This window comes from Odontesthes bonariensis, chromosome 9 (genome assembly GCF_027942865.1).
Source record: "Odontesthes bonariensis isolate fOdoBon6 chromosome 9, fOdoBon6.hap1, whole genome shotgun sequence".
NCBI classification, from domain to species: domain Eukaryota; kingdom Metazoa; phylum Chordata; class Actinopteri; order Atheriniformes; family Atherinopsidae; genus Odontesthes; species Odontesthes bonariensis.
In genome coordinates, this window is record NC_134514.1 from 21,984,062 (window position 1) to 21,999,878 (window position 15,817).

The 15,817-nt window shown below is 38.4% G+C and overlaps 1 protein-coding gene across 3 annotated transcripts in view; it reads left to right on the top strand.

Moving 5' to 3' along the window:
- Positions 1 to 13,787, top strand: part of pde2a (phosphodiesterase 2A) — a 170,490-nt gene extending 156,703 nt beyond the window's left edge. For all 3 annotated transcript variants that reach the window (XM_075473631.1, XM_075473632.1, XM_075473633.1), the window contains exons 16-31: positions 135 to 198; positions 441 to 522; positions 1,353 to 1,527; positions 3,132 to 3,244; positions 4,928 to 5,005; positions 5,094 to 5,216; positions 5,324 to 5,394; positions 6,023 to 6,145; positions 6,232 to 6,319; positions 6,694 to 6,741; positions 7,083 to 7,157; positions 7,244 to 7,343; positions 8,325 to 8,437; positions 9,307 to 9,345; positions 9,427 to 9,533; positions 10,298 to 13,787. In XM_075473631.1, coding sequence (XP_075329746.1) covers positions 135 to 198; positions 441 to 522; positions 1,353 to 1,527; positions 3,132 to 3,244; positions 4,928 to 5,005; positions 5,094 to 5,216; positions 5,324 to 5,394; positions 6,023 to 6,145; positions 6,232 to 6,319; positions 6,694 to 6,741; positions 7,083 to 7,157; positions 7,244 to 7,343; positions 8,325 to 8,437; positions 9,307 to 9,345; positions 9,427 to 9,533; positions 10,298 to 10,532 — 1,634 coding nt within the window. In that variant the 3' untranslated portion in view covers positions 10,533 to 13,787. The remainder of the gene's footprint in view (positions 1 to 134; positions 199 to 440; positions 523 to 1,352; positions 1,528 to 3,131; positions 3,245 to 4,927; positions 5,006 to 5,093; positions 5,217 to 5,323; positions 5,395 to 6,022; positions 6,146 to 6,231; positions 6,320 to 6,693; positions 6,742 to 7,082; positions 7,158 to 7,243; positions 7,344 to 8,324; positions 8,438 to 9,306; positions 9,346 to 9,426; positions 9,534 to 10,297) is intronic.
- Positions 13,788 to 15,817: the final 2,030 nt, after the last annotated feature.

Consider the following 15,817-nt stretch of genomic DNA (forward strand, 5'->3'; position numbering starts at 1 on the left):
TGAGCCATTGATTACAAAGCTCTTATCAGCTTGTACAGCTGATCCACGCGTACTGTTGTTATAATCTCTGCTTCTGTCCTCTGTTTTCCTTTTAATTCCCCTCTCCTTCTCGTTCCCTCCCCCGACTCTTTCAGATGATGTTTCGGTGCTGTTACAGGAAATTATAGTGGAGGCCAGGAACCTTAGTGACGCAGAGATGTAAGCCGTCGATTTGTCCTCATGGAGATATCGTATTGTGTGTCTGAAAAAGGGTGTTTGTCTTTGTATATATTGGGAATGTCTTCATCTTCATTTGGAAGGGATTGTTCTTAACCGACTCACCTGATTTAATAAAAGCTGCAAAATGACCTGAGATGGAATGAGATAAAAACCTTGTAATGTTCTCAGCTTTGCTCTGTTCTGCATCCCCCCTCTGACTTTGTCACTCTCTATTCCTCTAGCTGTTCAGTGTTTCTGCTGGATCGAGTCAGCCACGAGTTAGTAGCAAAGGTCTTTGATGGGGGTGTGGTTAGTGACGAAGAGGTAAAGCAAACAAGCAGTCATTTTTTGACTTGCATATATCTGCACAGAAGGGTGACAACTTAAAGGAAATACTTGAGCCCCTGATGCCTCCCGTGAGGAGATCCGGTGAAGGTTTTTTTTCTTCTGCCTGTCCTGATAGAGGGAAGGGATACAAAACTGTCCCAAATTATCTCTTTTATCCTATGTTGAAACATTTCTAATCCAAAGGCAATGGTCCCTTCCATGATCATAATGCCTCTACAGGGTTTGTTGATTAGTATGAAAATTGTATGTGCTCACAGTTACCAGACTGAACACAAATAGATGATTATGGACCAACGTTATAGACTCAACCAAATGTGGGAATATGTAATGTAGGAATGTTAACTGATCATTCCTCTAAGTTCAAGAGACTTTAATATCAAGGCTTACTGAAGCTGCTCTGGTACCACATGGTGGTCCATCACCTATCTAGGTCACTCTGTGTCAGCTTTTCCTTTCATTTGTCACCCATCTATAGATGCACATTTCTCTGTGTGAATGTTTTTGAATATACAATTGCTTATCATGCCTTTTTTCGTGTGCCCTACTTGTCCCAGATGCATCCACTTTTTTGCAACTTCAAGAAAAAGGGGGAAAAATTGGGGCATTTTATGCATTTATTAGAAAGTTGGCAAGTGACAGACTTAGCCCACTAGCTGGGAGACTCAGCTGCATGTCATCCCCTTACTCGCTGCAGCATTTCTTGTCTTTCTCGTTTGTCAACTGTCAAGTGAAGAAAAACGTTTTTAAAGGAAATTCTGAAGCTGACATAAACAGTTGTGTGTGTGGATGTGTTTGTGGGTGTGCAGAAGGAGTTTCGTATCCCAGCTGATCAGGGCATTGCAGGCCATGTTGCAACCACTGGTCAGATTTTGAACATTAAGGACGCCTACTCCCATCCACTCTTCTACCGCGGCGTCGATGACAGCACCGGATTCAGGACTCGCAACATCCTCTGCTTCCCCATCAAAGATGAGAACAATGGTAACAAGAAACTGACACGTTTTGTCCTTCATCCATTGAGATATGAGCGCCAAAATGGCCAAAAACAGCTGAAAGTAAAATGTTTAAGTGCTTAGAATGCCCAAAGGTTAAAATGAATAAAACTTTAGACTGCTTTGAACGTCTTTCCAGGTTGCAGCTGCACAGTAAGTAAAACTGGCTTCATCAATTTTCCTAAAAGCCTCTGTGATACAATCAATTAAACATGCTCGATACAGACTCACATAAGCAGCCAAGTAATGAACAGGGGTTAAGACAATAACAGTAAAGAATCTATAGATGTCTAACAGTGCCTAAAGGCAGTGAGGACTACTCATTTGAATCATAGAGCTCAGATTTTGAGTTTTATTCTAACTTTCACAGCTGAAAAAGCTTAGTACACATAAAAAGCAAAAGGCTTCAAAATAACAGCTGAGGGTACATGCACCATTAAACTATAATGGAAGAAAAATTGCCCTGATAAGTGTTTTTGCAGAGAAACACGTGATGTGTTCTTATAAAACAAACCAATTCTCCTTCTTAGTTTGTTTGTCAGTGTAATCACACAAATTCTAAGAATCAGCTTTTTATCCATCGAAATTCTAGGATACCTTTACTCTGTTGTTTTCCTTGAATTTGTTTTCACTCAAATCAAATGTAACAAGATTTCTTATTATCAGTATTTTTTACTTTTTGGTTTATATAACACCAAAAACAACGCCAACGCAACAAACTGTTTCCTCTCTCAGTTGTGTACAGTTAAAAGGGATTACGGTAGTAATTAAATGCACAAAAATATGATGGGAAAATGCTACATGAAATTAAATATGCAATCTTAAGAAAATAGCTTTATCAGTATTTATATGACACATTCATTATCTCTCAGATGTTTAGAGAAACTGTTTCTGCAACATGCTGCATTAAAAACGAACTTTGGTATCAGTACGGCCAAGTTGTCAATAAGCAGATCCGTGTGTTAGTTTACATAAACAATGTTGGCTTTTCATCACTGTCACATTTTCAGTTTCATTGCGTCATTGGTATGAGTTACCTCCAGCGTATACTATAACCTCTCTTCAACTTCTATCTTAAACTGCAAAGCTGCATTTTCACCCTGAGTCTTGCTCAGAATAGCACAAAGTGTGGTTACATCATATCCCTGCACCTAAATGTTGAAGTGCTTGAAGTGCACTTTAAACCTTCTTCAGTCAGAGTTTTCAGGAACCTCTGCACCATTCTCACAGTGCTGCCTAAACAAGCTTTTTCTGTGTTGAGGAACTTTACGTTTAGTGTGATTTGTATCTATACAGAAATCTGTCTAAATTCTGATTTCTTTTAATTCAATTAGGATCAACCGCACTGTGAAATGAATCTAAGTTGGCAGACCTATTTTACACTTCCCCTCTAACTGTTTTGCTCTGTGCCCCATTTTCTCATCCTCAACTCTGATCTTTCACTTCCCATTTTACTTCATTACCAAATTTTGCTACCTCCATCCTTTTTGCTGCTTTCCCTCCTGAGATGAATTCCTCCTTCAATATCTCACTTTCTTCCCTCATTTGTCTCCTCTTTCCATCCTCCTTGTCTTTGAACCATCTGTCCTGTAGAGGTGATTGGCGTGGCTGAGTTAGTGAATAAAATGAATGGGCCGTGGTTCAACCGCTTTGATGAGGATCTGGCCACAGCTTTCTCCATCTACTGCGGTATCAGCATCGCCCACGTAAGTCTCTCCTCCCACTCTTTTAAACTTTTGAATCTTCTTCTTTCTTTTTTTTTAAACCCTCAACTTGTCCACCTTTTAGTGATATTAGAAACAACAAAAAAATGTTTAGAAATGAAATGCATTGAGAATGAAGTAAATAAACTCTAAACTTGATTTTAGAAATTAAATATCGAGGGCAATAAATGCACCAGTTCTTCTTCTAAACATCCATCTTCAAAGTTGATTCATCCTCAGAAGTTAATATGGTTGTGCCATGTGTTCCTCTGATCTTTGATTGACCTGAGTCCTGGGAATGTAATAGAAAAATGTCAGAAATAAGCATTTACAGTTTATCCCTCATTAGGACTCTCTTCTTTTTCATGGTAGATGTGTTGCTAATGCAGTCAGAAAGATTGAGCCTGTCTAGCTAAATGAGATCCATTCAGCAGGAGCAAAATGTGCAGTCAAAGCAAAGTAGAGCAATTTCTCATTGGAAATTTGAAGAGTTTCAGTCTGGGTGGTGCTGTGCTGTTTGACTGTGTTGTACGACTGCTGCAATCTCATCAATACACATTCAACTGAACTGCTGTTAGTTGGTGGCTCAGATAATTGTGAGGATGATGATGTTTAAAATAACGAGAGAGTCTGCTATGTTTTGCAGTTTTATCCTCATTCACAAAACTGGTTATTGCTGACATTGATTTCATAGTGTTTGCAAAGCAAACGTGTAATCTCACGTCAGTTTTCTCCACTCCCCTTAAAAACAGTTTTTTTTTTTTAAAATATGACTCAAACGTGGAACTAAATTGCTTTGGAAGGAGGAAAGAAAAGTAGCAAGAGCAGGAGGACGAGGAGAGGAATGACAGAACATAGGAGAGGAGGTCCAAAGAGTGGAGCGTGAGAGAGAAGGCAGGGAGAGAGGGAAAAGAAAAGGGCGAAAAGAAGAATAGACAGAAAAAAGATGCAAGGGAAGAGAAAAGAAAGTTTTAAATGAAAGAAGGAATGAAACAAAGAAAGAACACAGAAGGGAAAGGCAGATTGAATAGACTAAAGAAAAAAGGAATGTAAGATGGAGCAAAAGAGGTGAGAAAGAAGGAAGAGAAAAAGAGGAGTGTTTAATGACAGCCACGGTACGGCTGTGGAATATTTCATTCAACGTTTCCAATTCATCTTCATATCAAGTAGCACTTGTGGAGTCTGACCTTTGGATGACTGCAGGTATTCAACAGTGTATCTACAAACTATAAAGATATGTGATTAGGAAAATAATTGCCTTCAAGGAAGCTCATTAATCATTTAAACATTACCAAATTCATTATTCATCAATGTCTGTGTTGTATCACAGTGTACAGTATTCTGTTGATGGTATGAAGCAGAGCTATGATGACGAAATCTAAGCAGCAGTCAGTGAAGTTTTGCTGTTTTGCAAACTAAACAAATAGACTCTGAGAAGCCCATTGGAAATGAAAATGCACTTGCTAACTGGAACACAGATTCATTTATTTGATTTAAGAACAGTTAGAACAATAGTAGGCTACATAGAAGTAAAAAGTAACAAATATCAAACAGTTTCTTTCCATGAAATTATCTTTGCAATAGTTCTGTCAAAGTGAAGTCTCTGCAGTATAATATTGTAGCTATTCATCTTGCAAAGATGATGCTTTAATGTTGCTTTTGCTTGTGATCTATCTGTCACTGTAGTCTCTGCTTTACAAGAAAGTCCACGAAGCTCAGTTCAGGTCCCATCTGGCCAACGAAATGATGATGTACCATATGAAGGTAAATCCAGAGCTATCAGACACCCGTGGTATTTCCTGACACTGTCTATATTTTTGACCTCATATGATTCAGCATGCATCTGCTTCAGGTTTCAGAGGAAGAGGTATCTAAGCTCCTGGTGACTGGGATTGATCCAGTAAAGGAGATTCACCCGTGCTACGCTGAGTTCACATACCAACCACGCTCCCTGCCGGATGACACCACGCCCATGGTGAGAGAAAGAGGGGAAGGAGGGGTGCTGAAAACAAAAAGAGCAAGACAAAAAGAGAAAATAGCACAATGAAATTAAAAGACTGCTCCTGTTATGTTTGTCTGCAGTGCGTCCTCAGCATGTTTGAAGACATGGGCTTCATCACCACGTACAAGATTGACATGCCGACTCTCGCCAGGTTTGACAGCTCTATCAATCATGTGTTTGCACGTGTGTTTGCCATTTACTTCAAGCACATCATAAAATTGATTCTACTTTCTGGTGTACTTGTGGCTTTTCTATCCTTTGGTATCAGATCTCCATATTTAATAATTTTCTCCTCATATTCTTGTCAACCATATTATAGGCTGCTGCAGCACATAGGCTTTGCTTTTGGGCTGAATTATGCAAATGTTTGTGATCTAATAAGTCCTGTCAGTCAGTAACACTTGTAAGATTGAAAACCATAATACTGCCAGAAGAGAGATGCAAATAGATGACTTAGAGGCAAAACTGAGGGTAAAATTGTTGAAATATACTCTTAGTTTCGGGGTCAAAATTAATTTTTTAACATTGACTGATGGATGGGTTGTGATGGAGAATGACATGAAGCATTGTAGGGACGTAATATAGCAGCATTTTTCAGTAATTCTTTCTGCTCTTTGTATTGAAAGAAAGAGCTGCATAAACAAACCAAAATGTTCAAAAAGAAATGACCTGCTGAAAAAAATTGGGGGAATGATGTAACACTTTTATAGTACATTTGAATGTGTCACTGGCAACGAGGTGAGATGTAGGCCATAATTAAACTGCCGCCTTTGTGACAGGTTCTGTCTGATGGTGAAAAAAGGCTACAGGGACCCTCCCTACCACAACTGGATGCACGCCTTCTCTGTCTCACACTTCTGCTACCTGCTCTACAAAAACCTAGGCCTGTCAAACTACCTCGAGTGAGTGTGAGACTCCCAAAACCTTAAGAAGTGCATTTGCCTTGCTGATCCCAAAATTATTCTATTTTTTCCCTACTCTCATCTAGGGATATAGAGATTTTAGCTCTTTTTGTCTCCTGTATGTGCCATGACCTGGACCACCGTGGCACCAACAATTCTTTCCAAGTGGCCTCGGTGAGAGCATTTATTATTTTCCCTCTTTATTAGAAGGTGTTTTATCAAACATCGTGAAAGACAGGAAGAACGGGACATTAAATAAGAACATTAATCCACACAATTACACTGATTGCAGTACAGCTCTGGGTATCTTTCCAGTTATATTATTTAGTTTCATCTTTTCATCTGTGAATATGCTCCAGTGAGACATTAGATTGCATTGCTGCTAAACCATCTTGCTCTGGTACACTCTAATCATGCATTACTCATGCATAACTATATGCAGCAAAAGCCATTCTTTAAGAAATCATATTAGAGTTTATTTGAACTGTCCTAGAGGGGACTAGAGACTACCTTAGTTGAAGGATTCTCTTTGTGTGTTTCATTTTCAGCAATCAGTTCTGGCTGCTCTCTACAGCTCAGAGGGATCTGTGATGGAGGTAAACTCAAGCAAGTGGTTTGTGTCTATACAAACCTTGGCTGCCTTTTTAAGGAGACTTGGAAAATGCCGGTTTTTTTCATTGGTTTTGTCTGTTTGCTTCTTCACAATTAGTAAACTGCTCTATCTGCAAGCTGCCAATGTTGTGTTCTGCTACGACATCTAGTGGTCAAAATCAGACTGGACTTTTTATAGCCACAAGGAAGCAATGAGATGCATATGAATTGCTCATACTTTTCACAAGGTGGCATGATTAAATGTTACTAATGTGACTAAATGTTAGAGACAGTATATTCAAATTTTCTAACACATTTTACCACTCTGATATGTTTGCTTTAACAGAGACATCACTTTGCCCAGGCTATTGCTATTTTGAACACTCAAGGCTGCAACATCTTTGAGAAGTTTTCCAGAAAGGTAAATTATGAATATATGCATTTTGTGTATGTAATGTATGCCACATGTTTGTGCAAGCTTACGATATTTGTTTTGCATGTTTTTAGGACTACCAGAGGGTGTTGGATTTGATAAGAGACATAATTCTGGCCACAGACCTAGCTCACCACCTTCGCATTTTCAAGGACTTGCAGAAGATGGCTGATGGTACGTCTCAGTAGATCAGTATGCACAGCCACGCCGCCAGAGCTGCTTGCAGTCATGGCCCTGAAGAGCCAGTGGAGGCTCGGATCAGATGGCTCCGCAAACCAATATTTTAAATTCTCCTTCGAAAAAATGGGCTGGTTTAACACGAGAAAACATGCTAGACAAATTATATTTTAATCATATTGTGTTAGAAATTTAAAGGAGGGCATTTTGATCATTTTGTTTTGAACCACTTGTTCAAGTTTACATTAGTTCGTATCTGTTTCAAAGTAAAGGAACACTGTTATAGATACAGACCAATTGCTTCCACACGACAGAAACTTTCTGAGTCATTATTTTTCAACAATTGACTAAATTTTCAAAAATCTCAAAGTCAAACTTGAAACATTCAGCTCCAACATTCTTAATAATATTCTGCTTTTGTTGGCTCTTTTGGGGAGACTGTTGCTGTAACTCTCACCTACAATAATTGGCTTTAACCTCCTGGCCAGTGTTTTTTACACCTGAATGCAACCAATTATAAGTTATCCTGGGTGGATGTCTCTGCAGTGAATTCAGTTCTGAGCTGTTAAAGCAATTCAAGGACATTAAAAACCTCTAAATGAGTTAGCTGCTTCCTCCAACTGCATGAATGTGAGTTGTCAATCATGGACTAAAAAAAGCTTAACCAAATGCAGAACGAATGTATACAGTGCAATGCACTGCCAAGGTGTCATGGGATCATAATTTTCCCCTACCAATCATACAAATTTTCTGTTCATTTTCTTTTGTTCATCTATATTGTAAGAATCTAGTAACTTGTCATTTTCAGTACTAGATACTTACTGCAATGAATTTCTGAAATATGAATATTTGTCAGTAAACATTGTTGAAGGTGTCCTTTTGTAATTTTACAAACGTTCTCTCTCGGATATTTGCTCATGCATTGTCTTCCTTGTCTGAAGTGCTATTTACAATGAGAGATGTGCTAATGTGTTTCAGATGGATACAATCCAAAAAGCCGAATGCACCACTCCTTACTGCTTTGCCTGTTGATGACTTCATGTGATCTGTCAGACCAAACAAAGGGCTGGAAAACCACACGCAAGATTGCTGTCAGTTTATGAGCTAAACTCTGTTGTATCTGCCTGATTTTTAGTATGTTGATGGTATTTAGTTTTAATGTCAACCTGGTAAATGTGTGGCTTTGTTTGATAAATTGTTAAGGTGATGGTGTACCCACACATTCCATGTTGTCATTATTCAACTAGTTTGTTGCAAGACAGAACATGCTCTAACTTTTTAGTTACTTGTTCCTATTTCAGTAGTTCATTTTTAAAGATTTTCAATAAGAAATGACTGGGCAGTAAACTCATTTGTAGGCTGAAAAAACCTTTGAGCTCTGTTCCATTTTATTCTACTCTGTGAGAGCATACTCCACTTTAGGATTACATTTAATCTTGGCCTGCCCCCTTTTCAATACCAAAACCCCTAAACCTTGCCCCAAATCCTGCCCTCAATCTCCTAACACCTGACACCCAAAACCAATGCACTGTAATCCTTGTCCCCAAAACCAAAAACAAATTTCTCCTTAATTCAGTGGAGAACATTGTTGAACAATGTTCTGGCTTGTTTCCATCTCAAGACCACTCCAAACGTAATAAAGGAGAATGGCAGCAGTGGAGAGCAGTGGCAAAATGGAGAAACAAAAAGTGTCACAAAATCAGTAATCAACACTGTGATACACCAGCCTGGCATCAAAAATTATATAAATGCTAATTAAAGGAGTAGGTTTTCTTATTTTGAGCATGTTAAGTGTTGTGCTCGTTTTAAAATGAAATAAAAGTCCAAACTTTTAAATTGATTGTTTCGTCCTGAAGAGGTGCACGCCATAGAAAAAAAACCTGAACTAAATTGTATCATCATTACTGTGAATATAAAACCATATGAGCAGTAAAATATGTCTGTCTTTATGTGTCCACAGGAGCTGATTTATAAGGAATTTTTCTCTCAAGGAGATCTGGTATGTGTCAGTGGTTTATTATTTCACACATTACTGTGCTCATTACTCATGTCTACGTCACATGTGTTTCTGTGTGTGCAGGAAAAAGCCATGGGGAACAGGCCCAGTGAGATGATGGACAGAGAGAAAGCGTACATCCCAGAACTACAGATCAGCTTCATGGAACATATTGCCATGCCCATCTACAAGTGTGTACAAAAAGTCAACGCTTCACATTCTCACTCAGACCACCTGGCACTACTTTACAACCCTCACGACCAGTTTTGCACACTGAAAAGATCTTTAGATTATAAATAATATAGCAACTACAATTAAAATACTCCAAAAATAACGTACTCCATTTCATTCATCTCAATGGTGCATCGTCATTATCAGCAATCTCTCAGCAAAATGTTTTGGTTCACTCTCACTGACACTGTTTCCCGCTGTGACTAGCTGATGAAAATACAAGAGCTTTTAGCAGTTAAATCACATATTTCCCTCAGGAGATGGTAGAAGGGGAAAACTGATCAAATTAGTGTGAATCCTGACTTTACATTCATTAGACGGACACAAACACAACTCCAGCCGAATGCTAATGGTGCCACGAGTATAAATGACTGCGTACTTGCTGACACATTCACAATATTAGCTTTGTAAAGTGATAAACATATGTTATGTTTACCCCTCCCAAGTGGCCAAAAAAAAAACTCAGTTTGTTGGCATTTGAAAAAGAAAACCTGTCATTAAGAAAATAAACATTTTATGAGGTTTTAATGTAAATATGTTGATTAATTTAACCCCATGAATAATGATCACATCTCTTTATCTTGAACTGTAAATATGAAGCATATTCCCAGTGAGAAATGATATATGTAGAGTGTTCTTTAATGTGGAATAAACATTTGTGAGCCTCTCTTCAAACTTCGCCATCAGAGACAAATTAATACCACCTCCTCTTCTCTTCTCTTAGGTTGCTGTCTGAACTGTTTCCCGGGGCCACTGAGCTGTACGAGAGAGTGGCAGCAAATCGTGAGCAGTGGACCAAAGTGTCCCACAAGTTCACCATCCGTGGGTTGCCTAGCAACAACAGCCTGGACTTCCTGGACCAGGAATACGAGCTGCTTCAGTCCCAGGGTGCTTTCGGGAGCGATGACCACTGCCTCAATGGTTGCCTTGACGACACAGATGGGGGGAGGGGCCAGTGACAACATGGGGCTGCTGACGTTTTATTTCCTGAAGTTTTCTGTGGTCCAATAAGAGGCGACCGAAAAAACAGGACGTCTATCTGCTGTCAAACCACTTAGTTACTTGGCAGACCACGCAGAACGGAAAGGACAAAGTTTGAAACTAACTGAAACAGACCAGTGATCAGAAACGAGGGGATTCATTTGAGTTGGACCACTGATTAGATGCTAAATGTTGCTTGTGTCTACCAGTTGAGGAGAGCAAGAGATGGTGACTTTATCTTTTTCAGCAGCTATACTGGAAAAATAGGTTTTTACCACTAATCACGAGTTCATTCATACATTACCGATCCTGATTGAGATTGTAAAAATCAACCCATATATGTACATGGACATACCATTAAAAAAAAAAACACAAGTCGGAAAGAAACATTCATTGTTACGGCAAAGACTGCTTCAACGTGTAACAGTGACATGAAGTGCTACACGCTCAGTAAAATGTGTCATAACAGCTTATATTGATTCAAATGGCTCAGCAAACACGGCTGCCATACTTCTCAACTGATGCATATGAATGCATGATGGATGCACACCTCGTGTGTTTTTCTTTTTATCTTACTCACTGTTCATTTTCCCCATTATTAAGACATAATATCATCTACTGGTCTGTTTTACACCATCATAACACATTTTTGTATTTAGCTCTTCAGAGTACATTTCATTCATTTGTAACCTTAAACATGTAGGATTTTACTCTTCTTCATATCCTTAGACCGCATTCAAACCATACTTCCTTCTCCCTCATTGTTTCATTGGGGTTTAAGGGCACTTTGACAATCACTCCTCCGTGACGCAAGAGTCACAGATCCCTGACTCTCCTCCATGCATTAAACATTAAAAACAAACTCTCTGTGCATATTCACTGCACATCGCTATGTCAAGTGTGCATTTACACCTCAGAAAAGGGCCACTGAATAGCTGATATTCACTTTCAGTTTACCATTCATCCCACTCCCTCGTACTTCTGAAATTATTTTTTTGTTTACTTTCAGATAGAGTAACAGAAGCCCTTTAAAAGATCCATCTCATTCTTTTGTGTAAATGTGCTATAGTGGGGTGTGTTAATTAGAGTGTCACTGAGTAAGTCATATGGATCTGCCTTATTGCGCATCTTTGCTGCCTTTTTTAGAGCTTTTAATATATAAAACTGAAATAAAGAATCAGTTTAGTATGTATGTTGACTATTTGTTATAGACATAGTACCGATGTGTTGACTGAATGATCACCATGCTGAGACGATGGATAATTGTACTTGTATGAGGTAGGATGTCATGTCATTTCACTTCTTTCTATTCTAACTTATCTGTACAACCAGCTGCGGGTGTCATAGGCAAACATGAAAGCATTTTGTTTGTGCACCCAAAAATTATTTTAAAAAAGAGGAACTAGAGATGTAGCCATCATAGAAAAGTCTCTTTCCTGAAAGCATCAACAGCTCACTATTGCTGCACTCCAAAGGAAATGACAAGAGTTGAATTCTCAGATGTGTGCCTCGTAGAAAGAAACCTGACACTTCAGGGCCATTGGGGTTTGATTTTACGGAATGCCATACTTAATTTTACCTTAAAATGTTTCACTGAGAAAATGCTGCAGAGTTAGGGATGAGATAATCACAGAATCGTTGTAAAGAGAGACTTGTGTCGTGAACAGCACTGTGTGTGGGCTGCGTGTGGACAGCTGAACGAATGAGTGGACGGACAAGTGGGTGTGTGGATGACATGGAAAGAGAATTGGAGAGAAAAGGCAGGAGGTAGTTGCTTTAAGATCAAGAGAGGAATGCTAATAGAGCTGGTGAGGCTGACACAAACCTCAAGTCATCCACTAAAATTTCTTCTTCCCCTCGTCCTTTCACGCAGCACCAAAAATGTTAGTGGAAGCAGATGAAAGCAAAAGTATTGCCATCATATGATTTAAGTATATGATTATTCTTTGAAAGAATCTCATGAGGGTGCTTTAGTGAAGAAGGTTAATTGGGAAAAGTTGTTGTATGTGTCATGCCATCATTGGGATCTACATTTGCGTGGCTGGATATAATTGATCTGCCTTGCTCTGCTTCATGGACTTACTATAAAGTTTTTAAAGGGCATACAAGTGTATTTATAGGTAGGTCCCTCCTTTTCTTTCTCAGACTCTTTCTCTCACTTGTGGTATTCCCATCTCTATGATTTTTAAACCATTTTTCACATGTACCTGCCTTTTTCATGTGCAATATGAAGTGTCTGCCTCTGTGATATTGCATAGATACCTATGTAAATACCTACGCCTCTTGTTAAATTATTGCTTTAGGTCTGAGTTGCCAAAGGCTAATAAGTGTTAGATCATGATGTTTCCATTGAACAAAAAAAAAAGAATAAATAAATAGAGTGTGACTATTTCAATCCTAAAACGCTTTTGAGAGTTCAGACCTTTAACAGTTTTCTATAATGAGTGTGTATCTGTCCTTCTATGTTTGTTTTAGAGAGTCAGGGCTAAATGTGCCAAGCAAACATTTTCTACTTCCTGGCCAAGCTGCAAAGTGAAAACCCCACATAACTGAAGATATATTTTGCTCTTTAATGTCAGAGGGTCGACGAGGCCAATTTAATTTTTTGTGATACATTGTGACGGCTTGTCCATGAAGTACAAACCCTATCTACTGTATTTCTCTTCATCACAGCAGGAACAGCAGGACTCTAACCTGTGATGTAATGTCCTTGTAACGATCACCTGTGACATAACTGTTTAAAGTGGCAAGAATATAATTGCTGTAAATAACAAAGTTTTAAAAGAAAATGTTTTTTTTTGATCGTCTGTCATTATTACAATGGGAAGTATTTCAATCTGTAATGTATTTAAAGTGGTTGCTTCCTGTTCTTTCTTGTTTGTTTTTTTTGTTTTTTTCCTTTCAAAGCCATTTTTGAATAACCCCAGGCTTAGACTTTTACAGAGGGGATGAAAGAAAATGATATGTGTATTTAAGATATAAAGATGATATTCTACCACTAATAAAAAAAAAAAAAAAAATTATTAAAAAAATCACAGACTAACTGTATAAATGATGCTTATACTGAGAGGTAAATCCGGTCTTCTATTGATCAATTGTTTTGTTGACTTCTGAGTACCGGTGGTCTTGTTCTTTTTCAGGTGTGCTGAACATGGACATTTTTGAGAAGGCGTCAAATGGATGAAAATTTAATTTCCCTTTTTCTTTTCTTGGAATAAAACTGGTGAAAGGTCTCTTTCAGTTTTTTTTGGTCTCTGTGTGCACATAAATGCTGTAGCTTCTCCTTACTGTGCCATATTATCCCAACACACAGTAGCCCAGAGTTGTGTTTGTATACCGGAAACACTAATTTAGTCATCACAGGAATTCTGGTGGACCTGTAGTTGATCTGGTGGACCTATGGCAAAATGTGTACAATCTTGGGTTGATTCAAAACATTGAGAACTCTGAAGTTATAATCTACAACAATACAGTGATATCTTAAATTATGAGTATCATTTCATTTCTCTAAACTTTGTGTGTATTCAGATTAAAATCAACATAGTGTGTTTATACAGTATGTAATCCTGTTGTTAATCCTGCCCAAATTAGATTTTACCAAGAGCTAACTGAACCAGCCAAGTTGTTTGACATTTTTTACAAAGGTATGTTGTTTAATACATGACATGAAGGAACACAGGTTCCTGTATAATCCGCCTAAAATTATTCCTATAGTTTGGATTTCATTAAGTTATCCCCCATCATCTGAAATTCGACCAAACTGGTCGGAAAAAAAATGTATTGGTGGAAAATTCATGTCAGGAACATTTTCCAAGAGGAAATCCTTTTAAATTTCAACATAATGTTTAAATCTGATTGGGTGAAATTAGATTTTTAATGTGAAGATATTCCAGCTTGTGTTGAGATTCGGTGTGGAAGTTAATTATAAAATTTGAGAAATTAAAACGTGAGAGACAAATAATTGTCTGTCAAGCTACTTTGGTCTAAAGAGTTAGAGACAAACGCTGCTTAAACAAAACCAGATCGGCCTCTCCAAAAGAACCTGGAACAAAGATAAAAACTCATGTCAAGATATTGATCAAATCTTACACCAGCAACACATTTGCTTAATGCGGTGTATGCAGTATAAACCAAAATAATGGCCAGTCTGCACTCTGCACAATCCTAAAGACTTTTTTAGTAGAAGACGGTTAGAAATTAGAGAATTATGAGAAGGCTCATCCATCACAGGGCCTGAAGGCACTGAGGCAGTTAAACAGCTCCATGGCAGGGAGGCCCCAGGAGTGGATGAGATTCACCCTGAGAGGCTCTGGCTCAGGATGTTGTTGGGCCATAAGGGTTGACACACCTGCACATTATCATGTCGAAGTCGGGGGACAGTTATTTTGGATTGTTCCAACTGCGGAAAAATCCCACTTCTCAGCCTCCCCAAGAAAGTCTGTGCAAGGGTGCTGGAAAGAATAGCATTGAATCTGAGGTTTGACGAGTAGTTAGACAAAAAATGTAGCCACATCAAATGTTAATTGGTGTTTAGATACTGAAAAATATGACAATCCAAAAGATTAGAATATGTATTGCAAAAGAGATTAAACAAAGTCATGTGCAATCATCTCCATCTGCAAGAGATACAACAGTCCTGAATTTAGCTGTATTTCCAAGTTGGTAAAACTGGGAGTGAACTAAAGAATTTACATGCTGGTCCAGGCCCAAACCTTGGCCCATAGAAGCACCAAGATTACCCAAAGATGGTTTCACTAAAGATGACAGAAAGTCAAGAAAGACTCTCTCTCTCCTTTTGGCCTAAACCAGCTGGAGCAGAACAGACAGCTCAGAAGGACAGATAACTGACAGATAACAGAAACGTCATCAAGCTTGAAAGAAACATCTAGCCAAGGATCATCTACGTAACAGTGATAGAATACACCTTCAAATCTACATATCAAATGACCCAAAGGAAGCAAGTTTAACAAAAACAGTTCTGTTCTGTAGCCCAGAACAGAAGCTTGGTGAGCACCGGAGGACACAGGTTGAGTCAAACCTTCGCCATGAAAGATTGTTTAAAAACAAGCCTGTAATTCTGTGGCAAGGAAGGACCTAGATTTTATTTCAAACTATCTTCTTTATTTATCTATCTAATTTTTCTATTTTTTTTTTTAAGAAGTGGTTCAACAGAAGCTTGCTTGAAAAAAGCAGAAACTTAACCAGACATATAAAAGTCCATTGGTATTTTTGAGGACCTTTGGAGCTGTACATTTAAAAGCAT